Source organism: Anguilla rostrata, chromosome 17 (genome assembly GCF_018555375.3).
Source record: "Anguilla rostrata isolate EN2019 chromosome 17, ASM1855537v3, whole genome shotgun sequence".
NCBI classification, from domain to species: Eukaryota; Metazoa; Chordata; class Actinopteri; order Anguilliformes; family Anguillidae; genus Anguilla; species Anguilla rostrata.
The window spans coordinates 15,795,930-15,818,060 of NC_057949.1; the positions used below are offsets into that span (position 1 = coordinate 15,795,930).

Consider the following 22,131-nt stretch of genomic DNA (forward strand, 5'->3'; position numbering starts at 1 on the left):
ACTTGGGAGAAAAAAATGGGACCCAGGACTGAACCTTGAAGGACCCCACAGTCACCAATGGAGACTACAGTTTGTCACCTAGAATAGGTCAGATTCAGCACAGTGTAATTGCATACCCCAAGCAGAATTCTGTATATGTGGATTCACTTCAGAGTAAATGTCCGTAATCACTTTCAGTTCCACTCAACAGTAATGAGACAATTCAACCAAATAAAAACAAGAGAAAAACTACTGCATACTCAGTTAAATCTCATGTTATTTTTTGGGGGATGATTGTCTACAAATGTTTTATTACCCTGTCCTTTTCATTGTTTGTTTTTTTAAAACTCAATACGACATATGTTAATTAACTCAGAGTACATCCATGCACATATTAAATTTAATCTGTGTTGCACTTACAAGAAAATTTCACTGCACGTGAAGACAACTATAGTTACTTATAGTTAGTGCATTTTCATAAAAAGAGGACTTAATCTTATTTTTTAAACTGGAGGGACAGAATTTGAGCATTCAGTTGAGGTAAGCTGAAGATTTTAAAACGTTATTGAGGAACATAATTAAACTAAGGTGTACCCATTTTCTCAGTTTTGAGTTATGGTAGTTAATGCACTGCACTTATTGAAGAAACAGAATAAATGATGGCCACTCAGCTATCTTATTCCTTTACATAATATTTCCTAGTTCTGAAAAATACAAGATCTTTAAAGAGACAAGGATTGGGTATCATGGACAACAATACCTTTGGAAGTTGTGAATCCGCAAATAATTAAAAGAACAATGTTTAGTTTAAAAACCATGGTTTTCCGCTCTTTGTGATATTTTGCTAAGGAACAGCTAGGACTCGTAAATGCTTGTCAAATCATAAATACCTGCTGTAGGTATTTAAAATGACATGACAACAAAACCCTTTGTCAGACTCCAGTCTTCCCTGTTCTTTCAAAGAAAACTGGCTGTTTTCATCTGAAGTGCCAGGGTATTGTTGTCATGTGTCTTGGGCTGTGGTCAAATGAGTAATGCTAATTACACTCATAAGACTCATTAGGCCTCTTTTATGAAACATGCGTACGATCACATTTGATCGTAAACTGTGAGTAAGAACGTTTCCAGGAACATTTCAGCATTCATCATTTTTTAATCTATTTGTATTTTTTCCTGGCCGTTAACTTTGGCTAATCGCATGAACAGAACTGCGCATAAAATTTACAAACAGCCAGCATTCATCACCTCATACACCTGGGATAAGCAAAGTTCTGCACGTGTCATGAATCCCATCTTGGTTTTTTGTAGGAACATTTTTAAGAACAAACGTAAGAATAATTGAAGAAACTGCACAAATACACAACCATGTGAAATTTATAGTCCCATACATTCTTTTCCACTGCCAGTTTGTCCAGCCTATCAAATTCAGATGATATGTAAATCCCAACTTCATTTGAATTGTGTTAAACAAATTTAGTTACGTAAATAAAAGTTAAATTAAACGGAATGTTGGATGGAAGGAAAAAAGACTGCATAGCTGTGCTCAGCTGTGATTGGACAAAAGCTTGCGGAGGCGTGGCAGAGCGCGGGGGGTCAGGCGGTGGGGGGGGGTGGGGCTGGGGGGGGTCGCACGCGTACGCCAGCATAGCGGAAGGTTAGCGACGCCGCCAAACGGCGAGCGCAGGTACACACCTGAGAACTCCCCTAGAGGCGCGTCCAGCGGTAGCGCGTACAGGAAGAGAGAGAGAGAGAGAGACAGGAAGCACAGAGAGAGGGTCAGACAAGGCTCCGAAAGGAAGCGAAACAAACCGCCACCTTCGGAGGAGAAGAGAAACCCATCACACAAAGACAGGAGCAAGGAAATCACAGGGACAGAAGCACGGATACTCAAGGGCCCGGCAGCGACCAATAAAAGCACTCAGCAGTTCGGGAAATTTGATATTTCGGAACCGATGCACAGTGGAGCTTTCAACGTGATAACCACACAACACACCCCTGTTCTAAAACAGGTGGAGGCAGTGCATGAATGCAGCTTTTACAATTTCAAAATATTATGCGTTCTTAGCTATAATTAAGGCTGACAGGTAGACTACAATTTTTCAAAATCAGTTGCAGAACCCAGAAAACTACAGTTCCCATAAGCACCCTCCTGTCACCTCTCTGCTTGTAGGCCTTGTCAAGACAATGAAGATATAATGAGTGACTCATCTGCTTCTAATTATGTAATCTGCAACACACAAGGCTCATTACTCCGCAATGAAAACCCAGACCAAAATTCAACCCTGCCCATACCAAGCAACTCGGCCCCTGCGTCCACGTCTCCTATGATGTCTGACTTGGCGTCCTTGATTTCATGGTACAAAGAGTCCGTGTTGATGCCAAACGCTTCATTGATGATTCCATGTGATGGGCTGCAAAGAAGAAAATACAGATATCAGTGACAAATAAGAGCGCAGGACTACATAATGACAAGAACAGACTATCATTTACCTACAGACTAAAGCAGAGGAGGGCAATGAGAGCCATATCTGTTTCCAGTTATCAGGCCAACTTCTAGCCTTAATTACATAACTAGCCCTAACATTTATACCATCTGACATTTTAGCTACATTGCTTGATAAGCGCATGAATGGCAGCCAAAGATGGTTCTTTTGTCTCTATCTGAAACATTTCACTGTGATTTAATTTACAAGTGAACCAGTGTTGGTGTGCACAGCCAATGAACTCATTTAGCCGGAGTAATTGGTGAAAACTAAAACCTGGCTAGAGGGTACCCAGCACTGTGAAGAACTGAATACCTCAAGGGTCTTTTCCTCCATCACATGATCTGGCAAGCTACTCCACCCAAAGCCAAGTAGACAACTGAACATACACTCTTGCAATATAAGGACCAATTCCTGAAAGTTCCTTCACATTAAATTACCTTTTACTCAGAAAGTCTACACCCCCAGTTCTTGTTATTGATTCTATCCTTCTGATCGGTTTCCCCCCTCTACATTACACTTATATCCACCTTCTTCCTCAAGCCACGCCTGTGAAATCCCATCTGTCATGATCACTAATATTCATCACAGTCAATTTCCACAAATTAATTTTTTATGCTTTTTTTGACATTAAAATAAAGGAACTTAAAAGTATTATTTGTGGATGTAATGAGTGAGATGTGATTAGAAGCAATCTCACTCCTGATTTCTACTTGTTTAGAGCCCAGATTAACCAAGCTGGCCTTTCAGAAGCTGGAAGGGCTTGCATGTGAAGTCATGAATGAAAGATTTGAGATGTTGTAAAAGGTGTGTGGGGGGGGGGGGGCTCAGGCAGGAAGGGGCACCTGTTTCCCCCGCCGTAGACACGCGGGTCCATGTACATCTCCGCCTCTGGGGTGATGTCTGGGATCTCAGACCATTCATCACTGCTGCCCATCCCTGGACACAACAGCAAGAGATCAGATACCTTACACACACTACAAGGGCCAATGAATCATGCACTGCAGAATAACCAATGCTAATCTCTCACTGAACTGGGAACAGCACAGGAGAGCACGCTAATGCTACTATCATAATGGCACAGCCTGCATGTAGCAGATATAACCTGCATGTATAGGGGTGTTTAAGGGGATATAGCCTGCATGTATAGGGGTGACCTTAGGGGATATAGCCTGCATGTATAGGGCTGTCCTTAGGGGATATAGCCTGCATGTATAGGGGTGACCTTAGGGGATATAGCCTGCATGTATATGGCTGTCCTTTAGGGGATATAGCCTGCATGTATAGGGCTGTCCTTAGGGGATATAGCCTGCATGTATAGGGGTGACCTTAGGGGATATAGCCTGCATGTATAGGGGTGACCTTAGGGGATATAGCCTGCATGTATAGGGCTGTCCTTTAGGGGATATAGCCTGCATGTATAGGGCTGTCCTTAGGGGATATAGCCTGCATGTATAGGGGTGTTTAAGGGGATATAGCCTGCATGTATAGGGGTGACCTTAGAGGATATAGCCTGCATGTATAGGGCTGTCCTTTAGGGGATATAGCCTGCATGTATAGGGATGTTTAAGGGGATATAGCCTGCAAGTATAGGGCTGTCCTTTAGGGGATATAGCCTGCAAGTATAGGGGTGTTTAAGGGGATATAGCCTGCATGTACAGGGCTGTCCTCTCTGGGGTCTCACCGATGCTGACGTTCCTCGTTTCCTGGGAGACCTGCACCTCCATGTTCCTGCTCAGGCGCTTGCCGTTCTTCCTCTTGTTGCCCCGGCGGGCCGCGCCGGGCTCGGCCACGGGGTGGAAGGCCTCGTTGAGGGGCGTGACGGAGGCCGAGGGCACGGACGAGGTGGGCGTGGTGCCCGCGCTGCTGGGCGTGGCCGCCGCTGAGGACTGCCCCGATTCGGACCCGTCCTCCTGCCCGGGGAGAGGGCGGGACAGAAAACAAAAAACAAAAAACAATCCTTCTGCGCTCTCTGATTGGCTGCTGCTGAAGTCACAGAGGTCCTTATAATTCTGCAGTTAAGATTCTCTAAAGTTTAATATTAAATAACACGAAGCTTCTCACTGGAAAGTTATTGTGTGTTTTATGATGAAAAGGATTATCATAAACAGAATGCCACAGACCAATAAAAGGATGAGAATGAAGAAAAACAATGAAATAGTCTATGGTCTGAACAGTAGCAGCATGCTAACTACTAGTGCTAAGTATACATTACAAGTCTGAACAGTAGCAGCATGCTAACTACTGGTGCTAAGTGGGCATTTCAAGTCTGAACAGTAGCAGCATGCTAACCACTGGTGCTAAGTGTGCTTTGCAAGTCTGAACTGAAGCTGCAAGCTAACCCACTGGTGCTAAGTGTGTTTTACAAGTCTGAAGAGTAGCTTCAGGCTAAATACTGACTTGGGTGACCTGATGTCCTGTCATTCCACAACAGCCCCATATTACAGCCCCTTTTCCCAACTTATTCTGACAATATGCGTCCCATATTTCAGTCGTTCCATATGCCAATGGGTTTTCGACCAACGACTGCCATTATTGCATGTTCTCGGTGCATTATGAACACAGTCTCCAGGGAAACCAAGCACGCATCGAGAAAGAGACCTCTGACTTATCTGTGACTTATCTCTGACGGTATCTGACTTGGATTTCCATATATGATGACATCACTACCAAAGCCTTAACATTTCTGGAAATTAAATAATTGAAACGTATTGATTTATCCTCCTTGAAATAATACAGTTTCTTTGGGCACGGCAGCACAGGCTGTTCACAAAAACAGGGCAGATGCCATCTTGCAGACGCAACCCGCACGGTGTGTACAACCCCGTCTAGCGGGGACAGAGAGCACCCTGAGGGGAGGGCACAGTTTCAATCAATAAACCGGCGAGGGATAGGGAAGGAAAATAACACCACGTTCTCCCTGGAGAACTCGCAGAAACACGATGCAAGGCAGGTATGAGGGTCACAGACACTTTTCAGACAAAGCAGTTCATTTCACATGCATTACCAGACTGGTCCTTTCTCAAACCAGACAGTTTTCATAACAAAACAACCTGCATGCTGTATGAACGCTTCGAATTCTGATTCAGGGGCATGAAAAAATGGAAATGCCTTCTGTAAAGCGTACAGCATGTGCCTCTATGGTAACAGAGAACATGGGGGGGGGGGGGGGGCAGGATGATATACACCATGGATAAGGCTGGGTGTTTATTGCTGAAAATATTAGCAGTCACAACAAAGTTGTTGAAAAACACAGAAAGATGTGGAAGAAATCATGGAGTTAAAAAATCATGTATTTATTAAATGAATTAATTGATCTCATGTGCAGCAGTGGAATATGATTGAAATAACATGGCTCAACTGTAACAACAGTGACAAGAGTTTGAAGTTTCAAAATTTCAACAAATAGAGTAAAATATTGATAGGCTGGTGTAATCGCGAAAAGAAAGAGCATGCCCTTTTGCCTTTAATTAACAGAATGTTGTTCTAAATAGAGCATGCTCAAATTGCATTACTAAAATAAAACACAGTTACCGTGTATCCGATTTTATTTCTTTTTTTAGGTTTGTTTTTGTACAGCAGGTTGTACATTCATTGCTAGGTTTGGTCTATGATGGAGCACCTCTTGTCACAGAATGTTACTGTAAGAGGGGAAGGAGCGCTGGGCATCAACACTGTTGACAGGGACCGTCAAACATCCGACTGCAACAAGTGACAAGGATGGGAATCCTGATCCCAGCACTATCCAGAATCCACACACATTGTCACACGTTGTTTCTCCCAGCATTTGACAGTATTGTTAAAATGCATACGCCTATACAAATAACAGTGCTGCCAAAAGAATCACGGAAAACATTAGAAACAGAGGAAATCGGAAATCGAAATGGCAAAAAAAATGGCATAAATCTTGGAAACCGTGACACCCGCGACTTCCGTGACAAACACACAGCCTTAATCAGGGATACTCAAATCTGGTCCTCAAATCCAAATCCAACCCTGGTTTTCTGTTTCTCCCAGGTAATTAACAGCATAATCATTGCTACTGATTGGCCAGACTGTTTTCACACCTGACTCCCAGGAAAGGGGAGGATGGAGAATCAGTTCTTGGCCCTTGAGGGCCGTGATCTGAGTAACAGGGATAACAGAGATATAGAGGAACGAAGGTCTGTATTATACATGTCCTGTTCACTGCAGTCCAGATCTCAGTGTGATTGAAAATATTAGAAATAGGCCAATTAATTCAACTGCTACCGACAATCACATGCCCAATTTTATTCTTCCTGCTTTCAGACTGTCTTTGAAATACAAGACCCAGGGTAGAGCAGTCATATATCCTACAGAGAAGGCTTTTAAACACATCTAAGCATATTTCATTGAAATTTAAAGACGAAGCAGTCAAACTCAGCCCAAAACCAACAATTCTGTCAAATGCATGGCTATACTCTACATTAAAAAAGCTGCTTGAGTCATTCTCTGAAAGTTTTCTGAAACGGATCAAACCTTTAATTTGTAGCTAAAACCAAGTCTGTGTGCTCTTTTACTAAGTTCCTATGACCGCTTACACAGAAGCACCATATATCTGCAATGAGTGTCTATGGATGTACTGTAGATTAATAATACCATCCATCCATTTTCTAACCGTTTGATCCAGATCAGGGTCGCGATGGCAACAGGGCAAGCAGAGCAGCCCAGACGTCCCTGGGTTAGCGACACTATAATCTTTAAGTGAATGCCTCTAGGCTGGCATGGCGATCGCTCATACTGCCCCAGACTCCAGCCTTGGCTCTGTCTGCGTGATGCAAGCAGGCTTTTCTCAGGTCTGTAAACTGACTGGAGGCTTGTATGACAGGAGGAGAGCAACATGACCTCCACCGGGGGGAGGCGGGGGGGGGGGGTGCCATTCAGACAGCCGGGACCACCCTAGCCCCGCCCAGACAACCACGTACCATCCCGTCCATGTTGGGGAAGAAGCTCAGCGAAGGGGGGCGGTCTGTCTTACTGCTGATGGAGGAGAAAGAAGGAGAGGGGGAGAGAGAGAGAGAAAGAGAGATAACGTGTCAGACAGAATACTTTTCATCAGTAAAGGAAGTCATTACATTTCACCTGGATTAAGAAAGTCATCGAAGCAGGACAGAGAAGACAGCAAAAACAGCTTGGCAATACCCTGCTTCCACAGACAAGCACGAGACCAGGGCGAAGCTAAAATGTGCAGAATGTGTATGAAGAACACCCAGCCAAATAACTGCAATGACTTCCCACACATTAGCACAAAGCACCACAAAGGCTGAGATGCTACAAAGATCGCAGCTCCCATGAAAACCATATGGGCACCAGACATCGACAGTGAGAACGCTACTGCATGCAGGCAGAGGACAGTGTGAGGAATCAGAGATCCACAGGGTCTCTTCCTCTGCCCCTCGGCTGGGAAGCACCGCAGTTATCACACCTCATTCACACAGCACCACTGTATCCCAACTCCAAAGCCATTCTAAACCCATTCTCCATTTACACAGGCCTCCTCATGTGCATGACACTGACACACACACACACACACCTTCTCATGCACACAGCACTAACGCAGACACACTCTATATTATTACTATTATAATAATAATATTATTATTATTATTATTATTATTATTATTATTATTATTATTATTATTGACGGACCCTGAGGGCCAGCCAAGAACACTGAATGTCTCTAACTGAGGGGCTGGCTGACTCCCCATTGTAGAAATGTGTGTGAGCAGTGGTGAGCATTACTTGCTGATTTTAATCTTAACTAGCGATGCCAGGTGAGTGAGATAACTTAACGACAGAAAAACAGCACAACTCTGGATGTGTTGCAGGTAGTTAGCTAGCAAGCATTATGTTATTAGCCTAGAGCTCATTGTATATTTGTTGGATAAGTTCAAAGCACCCAAAAAAAACTGCTAGTTTGCTTGCTAGCTAATTAGTTTATATATTATAGCTCAATGGCTAGTTATAAGTAGCAAGCATTTAATGGTGTTCAGAAAGCTTACCGATAGCTAACTAGCTACTTCGCAGATGTCCATTTACTACTGGAGCTAGCTTGGCTATCAATAGCCAGATACCTTGTTTAGGTGTGCAAGGTATGGTGCTCACCAAACCTTGGATTCAAAGACTTGTTTTGCTATTGATTCAAAATAAAAATAGAAATTATATCATTTTAACTTTAAATAAAGAGGAAGTGTCTTCTCAAACCTATGTGAAAAGAGCGTCCAGTAGCATTTAGGGAAAAGACGTCATGGGTCAAAGGTTCCAGTTTCTGACAGACAGTGTTCCTCGCAGGCCATACCCAGGGTCCGGCTGAACCAGGCTTGCCTAGTCCTGTTATTATTATTAGAAGTGGAGGCCGTAGCCATAGTAACATCTATGCCCTCGTTTAGGAAAACGGTCTTCGACATTACCCGTCACAGCCGCACACAGACACAGACAGGGCCACTATCGGCGAGACCACGGGACACAGCAGGCCGCTACCTGGCTAGAGCTCTGGCAGACGGTCGAGCGTCGGAACCCCCGCTATCCGTGAGGCAGCAGGCAACGGAGGTCAGTTAATTCGGTTAGCTAAGTCAGGCATCAGGCGTCAATATCCGACGCAGAACACACATTTCTGTTTCCTGCCTTTCAGAGCAAAGGAGTATTTAGACTCCTCTGCTGCTCACATTGAGGACTCAGTCACCTCAGAAACCCAAAGAGACCATTTGGGGTGACACTTTGCCGCTAATCGCTAGTTGCTGGGACAGCGAATTAAACTTTTAAGCATGCCTCAGACCATTTGGGGTGATACTTTGCCGCTAATCGCTAGCTGCTGGGATAGCGAATGAAACTTTGAAGCATGCCTCATCATTTCTCACAGCTAAAAGTGAAAGGGCAGGGGCAGCATGTGGAAATGCTCTGGACAGGAAACAGACTTTAAACTGCATTTCTTTTCTCCCCTGCCTGAGACTGCAGACGGGAGGTGGTAGGGGTTAGAATGTCGGTGGAAGGGTGTGGGTCAAGGTACCTGTTATGATACAGGTGAGAATACAGGTGATTTTACAGGTTATGATACTGGTGAGGGTGCAGGTTATGATACCAGTAAGGACATAGGTAAGGGCACAGGTGGGGACAAAGTTTATAATACAGCAGATGGTGCAGGAGAGGGTACAGGTGGAGGTACAGGTGAGGGTACAAGTGAGGGTACAGGTGAAGTACAGATAAAGTACAGGTGAAGATAGAGGTGACAGTACAGGTGACGTACAGGTAAAGTACAGGTGGAGGTACAGGTGAGGGTACAGGTGAAGGTACAGTTGAGGTTACAGGTGAAGGTACAGGTGAGGGTACAATTTACCTTTTCCTCCAGCCATGGCGTTGACTGCAGCAAAGCATAAAACAGAAGAGAAAAAACACAAATAAATACTAATTAGAGACAGCCATAAGGCCACTGCACTCACACACACACACGCACACACAAACATACACACACACACACACACAAACACACGCACACACACGCACACACACAAACACACACACACACACACCTACACGCACACACACACACAAACACACACACAAACACACAAGCACACCCTAGTATACATGCAAACTCTAAGAACTGCAGACAGACTGAGGGAGAACATCACCACAAAATCCATTTGTGATGCTATACTGATCTATCTGCTGGTGATAATATGGTAAAGGTCAACATACACACCACGTACACAGAGGTCAGACTGAACATGAATTCATCTGAACTGAAACAGGACTGATGCCTGCAGGCTTTTACAGTCATTCAGCTCGGTCTGCCTGGCCCATTCATTCTGCTGTCGACTCATACACTGCATGCCTCTCCACGCCCAAGCAAGAACATTCCAGCGTCAAATCAGAAGGTCTCTCACGTTCGTCCACACCCGGTGGCCTCCGATTGGCTGTTGCTCCCGGCCTGTTGCATCTTGGACCTTTCGATGTGCTCCATGTACGTCTGAATCATCTGAAAATCAGCATCAGCAGAGGTTTGTCTGTGTGTGTGTGTGTGTGTGTGTGTGACAGGTGTCAATCTCCAGTCCAGGAGGGTCGCAGTGTCTGCTGGTTTTCAAGGTGTTTTTGGCACCAGAGGTTCATTAAAGTCAATGACTGGCCAAGGAATCCACATGCCTCGTTCTCAAGGCCTTAATTGGCAGCTTATTGAAAGGAAACCACAAAAAACCCAGAGGGACTGTGGCCCCCTTGGGATTCAGTTTGACACCCCTGGTCTATGTGATCAGAAAGACTACTGGAAACACACTAAAGCGTCATGAGTCAGTGTTAATGAGCCTGGCCCCCTCATGCCACATTTATAACAGGCTTGATTGGCATATAAGCCCACGCTACTATGAGTCTGACCCAATTTCCAGAGTTGTGCTTTGTCACAATGGAAAATTACCAATACTTACAGAGCATGTCTTATGTAGCTGGGAAGGCTAAGCCAACCTAATTTTGACTAAGTCTTTCTATAACAATTCAGCCAATTTAAAGAAATTAATGTTTCACAAACCATATCTTCCTTTTAAAGAGTCTTTAGAAGCAGAGAGTTTGGGTTTGAGGCGACCCTGCAGAAATTCTCATTGATATGTAAGTGTTAGCATACTGAAACAGAGTATGAGAATTTAGTCTGTTACCCCATTGTTCTGAGGTGTTATCCACACAACAGAATGTGGACTTTATCCTTTAAATCAGTGGTAACCAACCCTATTTCTGAAGATCATGTAGGTTTTCACTCCAACCCTAACAAAGCGCACCCCATTCAACAGCTCAAGATCTTGTTGATCTGCTAATTAGTAGAGTCAGGTGTGCCAAATTAGGGTTGAAATTCTTTAAAACCAAAACCATGATGGTTTTTAAATACCTTCAGGTGTACAGTAGGTGAAAGCTCTAAGAGGTTGTGCAATAGAGACCAGTATTGTGCTGTCCTCCTCAGACCTACCAATGCTGCTATCAGTTAACATACCTCTGTGTGCCATGACTGCTAGCAGTCTGTGCACCTGCATCTACAATGGATTTTAGCAGATACCCCTTTGCGCCATGGCTATTAGCTGTTGGCATACCCGGATGTGTGTGATTTTTGTACGTATGCGCAATGGTTATTAGTGGTTAGCATACCTAGCTGTAAATAGTGTGTGACCCTGTGCGCAATGGTTATTAGTGGTTAGCGTACCTAGCTGTAAGTAGTTTTTGTACCTATACACAATGCTTGTTTAGCGGTTAGCGTACCTCTGTGTGCCGCTGATGAAGAGCATTGTACTCTTTCTTCATTTCGGACTCTCGCTCCTCCAATCTGGTGACTGCAGAGGAGGAAAGGGCATTAGCAACTCGCCTCTTGCCGTCAGGACATTGAGCACTTCCACACGTAATGAGCCAAACAAGGTTTCCTCTTCCTGTCAGCCATTATAGCCAGGGTGATTAAATTAAGGCATCCTGACAATGTTCGCAGAATGCACCCAACAAACAGTCAAATAATAATCAACATTCACAAGCCACCCATGTGAATTATTCCATTCCATATATTCCATTATTTTCTATGCAATAGTATTCTTTTTTTTTTTTAATAACATTGATACTGAAGCACAATCCTTATCTTGACTACAAGGGCAAAACATGTTACGAGCATGTTATGTTTTAAACATTTAAATACCCTAATAAATGTCTGCTGGCAGATAAGCAGCAAGGGAATTTGTTTTAGTTTTGAATTAATTTAGTTTAATTTGTCTTTTGTTTACAACCCCAACATTTGAATACCCCACATTGATGGGGTGTGGGTTATAGGCTGGCACACTTGTTACGTTCAGAGTAAGGACCCACACGCAGACCAGGGAAATCCAAGAAAACGTCGTCTTTAATCAGTGCGAAGTTCGAAGCCAGGTGATCAGAGAGAGTGCGGTACAGAATCGAGTTTCCAAAAGAAAAGTAAAAAGACAGGCAAAAAGTCAAAAACCAGGAGATCAGAAATAGCGAAGGTACAAAGGGGCAGGCAAAAGAGAAGTCAAAGAAAAGCGAAGGTCGAACCAGATCAAACAAAACCAAAAGGGGCAGGCAAACTCGAAGTCGGGCAAAGGGGTGTCGCAAGAATCTCAATAAACAAAGGCTTACAAATAATCGGCACAATGAATATGATCAACGTTCTGACACGAAACAAGTGGAAAAGACTGACATTTATACACTGGGGAAGATAACAATCAAGGAGGGGTTAAGTGAGTGAGGGAGGAGTAACAAACAACATCCAGGTGAAGAACATTAGGAAAACTAATTCAATGACAGGGGACTGATAAAACGCGGACTGGAATCACATAGACAACAATGATAATAGACGGCCTGGGTGAAGCAGGTAAAACACGTGCAGAGAGAGAGAGGTGCAGTCAGAGCAAGAGACAGGTGCAGGCAATTGCAGAACTCAGCGTTAGAGCAGGCTAGAAAGAAAAGGGGCGGAGCTACAGCGCAGCATGGAAAAGGGGAGACTGGTTAATGTATTAGTATAGTGATCTAAACTATCAAAAACCCAAAACTAGTGTGTGTTAGTCCATTAGTAATATTCACATGTTAGTATATTAGTGAGGTTAGTACTTTACAATCTATAAGTTAGTAGGGATTAGTAGAAATTAGTAAAACTAGAAATCAGCAGGAAGAAAGTAAAGCGAGACTGGAAAGAAGGGGGGAAACCACGAAAACCCGGAACCACCCGAATAGTGAAATCACACAAGTACAGGGGAGTGAAGCAGCTCAGGGAACACAGACACAGAGACAGTACTGGGGAGACAAGTGACCGGAAATACAGACTACAACAACACTGGTGGGGTGTGGGGTATAGGCTGGTGCACATTGGTGGGGTGTGGGTTATAGGCTGGCACACTGTTGGGGTGTGGGTCACTGGTGCTGTTAGGGTGCAGCAGCAGAGAAGGCTCGAAGACACTTACCCTGGTCGGCATAGTTCTTGGTCTTCAGCTCCAGCTGTTTCCCCTGCAGCTCCAGATTCTCAACATGAGTCTGCAGATCCTTCTTCTCAGCCTCCAGCACATCCTCAAATTCAATGAACTTCTGCAGAGACACAACCAAGGCCCCCCCTTCCCTGGTCAGGATTCCAAAATCACTGCTTCAGAAACACAAGCAAAGCCCAAAATCACTGCTTCATACAGAGAGGTTACACCTTGGTCCTGAAACATTCATATACTGTACATGCTACAGCAGCATGGGAGAATATTAGGAGAATGTGAAATATTACTCTCTACATCTATAAAGGGTACCTGTGCAAGGCAACAGAGAGGTGCAGAGACTTTTTGAGGGGCAGGAACTCAAAGTGGGAAAAGGGCACACCAACCTAGAAAAATTGTGAATGAATTCACCAAAACCAATTAATGAAAATAAATCACAGCAACAATAAAGATATTATTATTATTAGTATTATTATTATTATTATTAGTATTATTATCATTGTCGTTATTATTAAAAGCTAATCAAAGGGGCACATCATCAGGCACTTGGGACAAGAGGGAAAGTGCTCGGGCACCCCAAATGTACCCCCCCACCTCCCCCCCCCCTCCCCCCCAAAAAATTCCTGAGTGAACTCCCTTCCGAGAACCACACAGGATATTTTATGCATTTGCTGTGATCAGGAAAGAGATGAGACAGCAGAACTCACTTATCCACTGTGATTTCAGTGTGAGAGCACAGTTTAAGGGGCAGTTCACCCAAAAATAAAAAATGAAAGTATGTTTCCACTTACCCAGAGTACCATCTACCCATCCAGATAGTTTGGCTGAGATTTGACGAGTTTTCTAGATTTGACACGTTTTCCTAAATGCAGTTCACCTTGATACAACAGACCTCTATAGACCCGCATTTCTGTGGCGCTCGATGTGCCGAAACTTTGCATTAGAAAAACTCAACAGCAACGTCACAGTTACCAGCAAACATCCTCAGAGCTTAATTTGTGCGCAGTTTCATCGAGGACTAATTTTTTCTACTCTAAGTACGCCAATTGTGTGTACCCAAGCAAAGTCTTGCGCGGATGGACTAGTATGAAACAAGAGTGGTGGATGTGTGAAGTTCACGGAATGATATTTGATCCCTTCGGGTCCGTTCTATCAGCGTGAGCTGCAGCTAATATCTACAAAACTTGTCAAATCTCATTAAAACCATCTGGGTATTTAGGTAGTATTTTGGTTAAGTGGAAACGTACCTTCATTTCATTTTTGGCAGAACTGTCGCTTTAAGGTCTGGGGATAAGGATTCTTAGCTTACCACCACAGCCATCAGGCTTAACTCCAAATTATAAAACTGGGACCAAAACAAAGTAGAAAGAACGACTCCCAAGGAGCCAACAACAGCTCTGACTGCTGCAAACACCCTCCCAAGATTTGTGTTCAAAGGTGCAAAACTAAAGTCGTCATTAACAACAACACTGAAAGAACGGAAGCTTTCCTTTGAAGAGACAAGTTCATTTTGACAAGTGTGTCTACTAAAAGATAACTTTATCATGATTAATAATCTATCAAGAATAGAATATTATACTCCACCAAGAATAAAGAAAATAAATGCGACTGTAGTCCATATTTACAATTTATTACTTGCAAACAGTAGATGAGCAATTGTTTTAGTAGGTTTTCTTTGTGTTACTGTACATTGTTGCTACTATTGTCTTAAAGAAGTAGTATTGATGTGTAATTGTGAAATGCAATTGAAAGCAACTTCAGCCAGTAAACAAGACTCAATGCAAAAGGCCAAGACAAAGCTGAATGTCCTTGAATCATTTTACAAAGTCAGAACATGGAGTCCTTCTCAATTTCAGCTTAGAGGCAAAATAAATGGAGAATTACTGTAATTCTGTAACTCACTGTGCCAGCTTAGTACCAGCCTGGGGTTTGTAATGACTGCAGAAAACTCCAGAAGGCAGAGTCACACACCAAACTCTTCTCTGGATTAAGACCATCTCAGCAGTCTTAAATGTCTGATCATATATTTTGCATTCCAAGAATAGATTGGGATCATGAAATTCTGAGTGTTTAGTATTTCATAAGCGTTCTGTTAAAACTCAGTGGTAAAGTGTGACGCTAATCTTTACTATACTATGAATTAAATAAACATAGCATTATGCTAACCTACAGACATGTGCCACATTGGAGTAGCTTTACTATATCATGAGTGAGATAATCAACAAAAATTACTTTCCGGCACTAAATTAAAGGCCTATGCTGTGGATTTAGAATAAATTACTAAATACATTTGGAAAAGAAAATGTTCAGTTTGAGACGACGTGCAACATGATACCATGTGCTCAGTAGTGCAACCTCCTGGGATTATATGCAGTGCATCTGTTGTTTTGGCTTGCTTCTCTTCAGACGGCCCTGCCTACTTATAAATGTGCTTTTATTGAACCAAATGCACTCATGAGCTAGGGGTCCAATTACAAGCCATGCTTGCCTTAGTGCAGTATTGATTGTCCATGAATACCCCCCCCCCCCCCATCACACACCGATTGTCATTCCAAGTATTTATTATTCAAATAAAAATGTAGCTTTTGCTCCGGCTGAAACTAGTCAAGCACCCCAGGCTGTAATCTATGCTTCCTATATGAGCACCATTTGCATTTAATTTCCAGCAAAACCCCATGGTTTCATTTGTTGTAAAATGCTGTTTGTTTAAGTGTAGAATGCGATACAAACAGAAGAAAACCAACTGGCCCAGAAACATGCATTAATTCTGTATAGACCCTATTAAATTCAATATTAATTTTGTACGACTTTATGGACTGTATAATCAGAAATCCTTGAGGTATGAACTTGTGAAAGGAGAGATAGGGAAGGAGGGAGTTAAAACAGATGTAAATGAGAGACTCTGCAGCTCCATAATGATGTTGCAATATAAATAACATCAGCAGGACCCTGGCTGTGACTGGCAGTCTCTGTCACCCTTAGTCTCTGTCACCTTCAGTCACTGTGACCCTTCAGTCTCTGTCAATCTGTCACCTTCAGTCTCTGTCCCCTTCAGTCTCTGTCACTCTTCAGTCTCTGTCATTCTTCAGTCTCTGTCATTCTTCAGTCTCTGTCCCCTTCAGTCTCTGTCACCCTACAGTTTCTGTCACCTTCAGTCTCTGTCACCTTCAGTTTCTGTCACCTTCAGTCTCTGTCACCTTCAGTTTCTGTCACCTTCAGTCTCTGTCACCCTACAGTCCCTGTCACTTTCAGTCTCTGTCCCCTTTAGTCTCTGCCACCCCTCAGTCTCTGTCACCCTACAGTTTCTGTCACCTTCAGTCTCTGTCCCCTTTAGTCTCTGCCACCCCTCAGTCTCTCTCATCATTCAGTCTCTGCTGAGAGAAATCAATATAGAGTTGTCACACACAGTAGAGTAGCACCAGCACACTGAGGAATCACCTCACATTCTGAGAAGCCAATCTGAAAAGTGACTTTTGAGATTCTACTCATGTCTCACATTCAGGTCCTTCAATGGTTTGTTCTTTATTATTATTTTACTTCTGGGTAAATTGTAGTTTAAGCCGTACCCCACCTCAACAGTGCCGATAACATACTTTTTAGACGAGCAAGAACAGCACACTGTGCAGCACAGTGGACAAAGTGTTAATACATATTACATTCCAGGAAATATATATTCCAGAAAAAGAATGGCATTATAACTCCAAAAAGTCTGATTGTTGGCTGGCCTGTAAGCAATATATCCAGGTACAAACATATCCTCACCAGCAGAGATTTTCTCTGCCCGGCCAAAGATAACATCAGACTGCCATATTCCCAGGGGTAAATCTTTTTACTAGCCTCAGATGGCATCAGGCCAGAGAGGGGATTACATTCGGTTAGTGATGCTCTTACCATTTTGCTGTAGGGAGGGGCATAGAGCAGCAAGGAGTACATCAGCGTTTGTTCTGAGACTTTTGTGTGTGTGTATGTGTGTGTGTGTGTGTGTGTGTGTGTGTGTGTGTGTGCAAGAGGGGAGGGCTTAATAAAGAGACATCACTCCACTGCAACGCACAAACCTTCTGCATTACCGTTAAGCTGACCACATGTTTTAAAAGCTCTCTAGCAGAAGCTAAATTCTGAAGCATCACACTGATTGAACATTTTCATCTATGTTCTAACAAGTCCAACATAAGATTTGAGAAATTATTACAAGAAAATGATAAAATTAACTATATTATAAACACGTTTCATGACGCCTATGTCAGATCACGTGGGCTACTGAACTTTCTCCAAATAATAGGACACCCACCGATTATGAACATGGGTACAACAGGTATAAACGTACAACGCTATCTTATTTTTTATTTTTGAAAGGGACATTATTTTTGTCAGATAGACCCTTGTGAATACGTAGATTTCTTGCAAAACCTGTTGAGAATTAACACAATTCTTGCGTATAAAAAGATGGAGTCTGAAATTACAGCCTAGTCATGTTCATACAGTAATCATTCTAAATATTAGGGACAGCATGTAGTGGGGAAAATGATTAAAAATGTATTTATGAATAAAAATATCACAAGAACCACACCTCCTCTGCTTGTTTGCGCAGCGCCTTCTCGCGCTCGTATTGGGTGATCAGCTGCTCGTTGTCCTCCTTGAGCAGCTCGAGCTCCACCTCGTGCTCCTGGTTCTCCGTGAGCACCGAGTCCAAATTCTCCAGCACATTCACAACCAGAGGCATCAGCTCCTTAACCACCTCCTCATCGTAGCTGCGAATCAAGCGCTCGAACTCCCGGTAGATGCTGTTCGCCAGGCCCGACACGCGCTCCGACATCACAGAAACGGAGCCGTAGTCGTCCTGATACACCACCTCGTCAATCTGTAGCTCCATCATGCTGGCAACGGCGGGAGGCTTCAGCTGCCCGATGCAGCAATTTCTGCGTACAGTTAAATGTTTCCCCCACGTAGGAGAAAAATGAATTAAATTACAGTAGAATATTAGCCTATGGTATTTCTGTATCCAATCCAGTCGCTATTTTCTGATTTTAGAAATAGCCTAGTCTTTCTTTATTAGTCTCTTAACAATAATTTAGAGATGAGCAGTTTATATGGCCAAGAGATGCCACGATCTTCGGTCACAAATGCGAATTAGCGTGTCAATTATTCGTATTATCACCTTGTATTCCTTGGCCAAGGCGAGGTAGATGTCATTTATTTATGTTCCTCAGGACACGGTGAGGAAGGAATCTAACACCCGGCGCCACAGCTTCGCAAAACGCTCTCTAGATGCACTCCGTAGGGGTTTTACTCCCGATGACACCATCTTTGTCCATGTGAAACCGGTTCCGTTTGTTCCGACCCATCTTCAAGTAAAAGAAACGACCACTGTGAAAAATAAAGGGCCTTAGCAATACACCTGCCGCTCAACAGCAGCAGCAATGGACTCCATCCATCGCAAGATAGTTTTCCATGAAAAATAAACAAATAAATAACGGGGATTGCTGAGCTATCATTGATCCTTCTCCTTCCACCTCCTTCGCCCGGCGTCTTCAATAATTAGTGTTTTGGTTTAGGAAATAATCCTTCGCTGCGTGTGGGAAGAGGCAGGAGATGCTGTACATGTAACGCTGTCGGGACCCTCCCAGGTTGGATGATGGTGCCAGCTGACCGCCTGGGAGTGACGTCACAGCTTCTGCAGTAAGCAAACTGTATAGCCCCTTCTCATCATCATTGTTTGTATGCATTAGTGTAGCGTCGTATGTTTCATGCTGATACGCAGACGCCGCGTTGGATTACATTTTATTGTTATGAAAAACGTGGGTAGTTTAGTGCAGTGTCTAAGTTTTGTCTTATTTGAATAACGTTTTAAATGTTCACGTTTATGAGCCTTGGCAATCGCTGATCAATGACAAACGCTGTATTTCCCTAACGACAACCAATACATGCATCCAAAACATAGATCAGTTTTGGATAAACAGATTGATATTATATAGCTATTATGTTAAAAGATCACATATTTTTACATGTAATTTTATAAATATGTACCTCCATAAAACTGGACTAACGATTGTAAGAAAGACTATAAGCAAAGTATGCTAGTAGCGATTTCAACAAGAAACAGACCACGCGGATCGTACTTTTGAGCCTTTGTGCTCATGTGTTAACACCAAAAGAAAGAAACTTAGCTTCAAGCACAAAAAACATAACTGGCCGCACGCGCAGACTGCGCGCTCTTTTTATACTTGCGGCCCATAATGCAAATCTGACATGCCAAAACCCCACATTGTCTGGAGTCTGCTGAAATAACTATCTCAAATTCAGAAAGTCATTTATGACCATTAAAACTTTACACAATAAGCAGCGGCTAGCTAGTTAGTCAACTGCCATTACAATATTATAAATACTGAGACTGAAGGCAGTACTCATCCAGGAAACTATAGGCCTGCCATTTCTTGGGAAATATTTAAATATTTGATCTATCATTATGGACGAGCTGGATATCCTACATAATTATTTTGATTCAACGACATTCAGTGACATCAGGACATGCATCAATTTTACTGCATTCTGCCATTTAGAAGGATATTTCACTTTGTGGGGTATTTTAAAAATAGTATTTCAGTTTAGTGTGTTTTCAGTTGGCCCAAGCAGTTAATGTGTGCGATGAAGGTTTTAGACATTGGTGCGACATGGCTCAGGAGGTAAGAGCGGTTGTCTGCCAGTCGGAGGGTTGCTGGTTCGATCCCCCGCCCTGGGCGTGTCAAAGTGTCCCTGAGCAAGACACCTAACCCCTAATTGCTCCCAATGAGTTGATTGGTACCTTGCATGGCAGCCCTTCACTGTTGGTGTGTGAATGGGTGAATGAGAGGCATCAATTGTAAAAGCGCTATATAAATGCAGTCCATTTACCAATCACTTGCAGAAGCTTCTGATGACTTTCTGGCTTTTCAATGGTAGGTGGAGGACACACGCAGGTTTTTGGTCTTGTACAGCAATGTTGTGTCCAGCAGTGTTTATATGAACAGATCCAAAATAAGGTGAGAGGACAGTTAGATTTGTGAGAACATAATAATAATAATAATAATAATAATAATAATTATTATTATTATTATTATTATTATTACTAAAAATGAATGAATTGTGGTGTTGTCTGAAATGGTAGGTTTTTAGTCTCTTGCAGAAAACAGGCAGTGATTCTGCCTTCTGACCTTGTGGGGGAGGTTGTCCCACCACTGGGGGGTGGGACAGAGAGAACAGTCAGGGCTCTGGGGAGCATGGCATAGGGTACAAATACCACCGAGGGGGCAGCATCTCCCAAAACCTGGGTGTCAGCAAATTCAGCGGGCCACAACATGAAGAACAAGACCAGGTTAAAACCTAGTATATGGCTGGACCTAACACATGTGATCCGGCCGACCAATGATGTAACTTCATCACTCACTCAGTCAGTCACAGACATTCGCGTTTGTAGGGCTGGCCCCGCTGTTGCGGTCCAGCCAAAAAGAAGGGCACAAGCAGCAGACATGTCTGCCGCAGTGAAATCCACCAACAGCAGAGGGCAGTGCTCACTAGTGGGCGATGCTAGTCTGTTTGTTGTTGTGTGTGCTCAGGGATGGCTCGGGAATCCACTGATTTTATTTGAATTGTTTTACTGATTATGCCGGTCCAGCTACCATGGGGCCCATTCACACACATGCACGATAACCACGCCACAGGCTCCCCGCAAAGCACAACACCACTCAAATGTGTTTCTGTCGCCCTCTAGTGGAGTGAGATGCAAATGCAGTCAGTGCCAAAGTGGAAGCTGTATAGTTGCAGAAGACAACACAACAAAGGCTAAATGTTTTAGCAGCCATGCAAGTAAGCATAATTGTCATGTTAATAAAACACTTACATTTGAATTAAGCGTGTAGTTTTTTGTCATCATTTTGAGTGCAAAAGCACTGGGAAACCTGCCAAACATGTGCTTTGCTAAATAATAATTGACAAGTGGACAATTTTATGTTTTTATGTTGGATGCCTTATGATTTCATCGCTCCCCGGGATTGCAGTCTGCATTTCAGTACATTCTGTGCTGTCCAGTCAGGTTCTTTCGCACCAAACTCGGCAAACCATTTCTTCATGGGCTTTGCTTTGTGCACGGGGGCATTGCCATGCTGAAACAGGAAAGGACCTTCCCAAAACTGTCACTGCCACAAAGGTGGAAGTGTACAATTCTCTAGAATGTCATTGTGTGCTATAGCATTAAGATTTCCCTTCACTGGAACTAAGGGGCCTAGCCCAAACCATGAAAAAAAAGCCCCAGGCCATTTTTCCTCCCTCACCAAACTTTACAGTAGGCACTACGCATTTGGGCAGGTAGCGTTCTCTTGGCATTCGCCAAATCCAGGTTCATCCCTTAGACTGCCATAGCGAATAGCAAAGCGTGATTCATCACTCCAGAGAACACGTTTCCACTGCTCCACAGTCCAATGACGGTGTGCTTTACACCGCTCCAGCCGACACTTGACATTTTACATGATGATTTCAGGCTGTGGCTGCTCAGCCATAGAACCCATTTCATGAAGCTCCCGACGAACAGCAACAGAAGGTGCTTCCTGAGGCAGTCTGGAGCTCGGCAGTGAGTGTTGCAACTGAAGACAGACTATTGGGACGGAGTGTAGCACAGTGGGTAAGGAACTGGGCTTGTAACCGAAAAGTCGCAGGTTCGATTCCCGAGTAGG

General features: G+C 43.4%; 1 protein-coding gene across 7 annotated transcripts in view; it reads right to left on the minus strand.

Moving 5' to 3' along the window:
* LOC135243105 (C-Jun-amino-terminal kinase-interacting protein 3-like) overlaps positions 1–19,072 on the minus strand; it is a 40,548-nt gene extending 21,476 nt beyond the window's left edge. For 4 of the 7 annotated variants that reach the window (XM_064314651.1, XM_064314647.1, XM_064314648.1 and 1 more), the window contains exons 1-10: positions 17,997–19,072; positions 13,415–13,535; positions 11,718–11,788; positions 10,367–10,458; positions 9,817–9,840; positions 8,964–9,005; positions 7,409–7,463; positions 4,147–4,375; positions 3,308–3,401; positions 2,272–2,390 (exon numbers count right to left, since the gene is read on the minus strand). In XM_064314651.1, coding sequence (XP_064170721.1) covers positions 2,272–2,390; positions 3,308–3,401; positions 4,147–4,375; positions 7,409–7,463; positions 8,964–9,005; positions 9,817–9,840; positions 10,367–10,458; positions 11,718–11,788; positions 13,415–13,535; positions 17,997–18,302 — 1,153 coding nt within the window. In that variant the 5' untranslated portion in view covers positions 18,303–19,072. The remainder of the gene's footprint in view (positions 1–2,271; positions 2,391–3,307; positions 3,402–4,146; positions 4,376–7,408; positions 7,464–8,963; positions 9,006–9,816; positions 9,841–10,366; positions 10,459–11,717; positions 11,789–13,414; positions 13,536–17,996) is intronic. The other 3 variants (XM_064314646.1, XM_064314650.1, XM_064314649.1) reach the window with 3 other exon arrangements.
* Between the last annotated feature and the right edge of the window lie 3,059 nt (positions 19,073–22,131).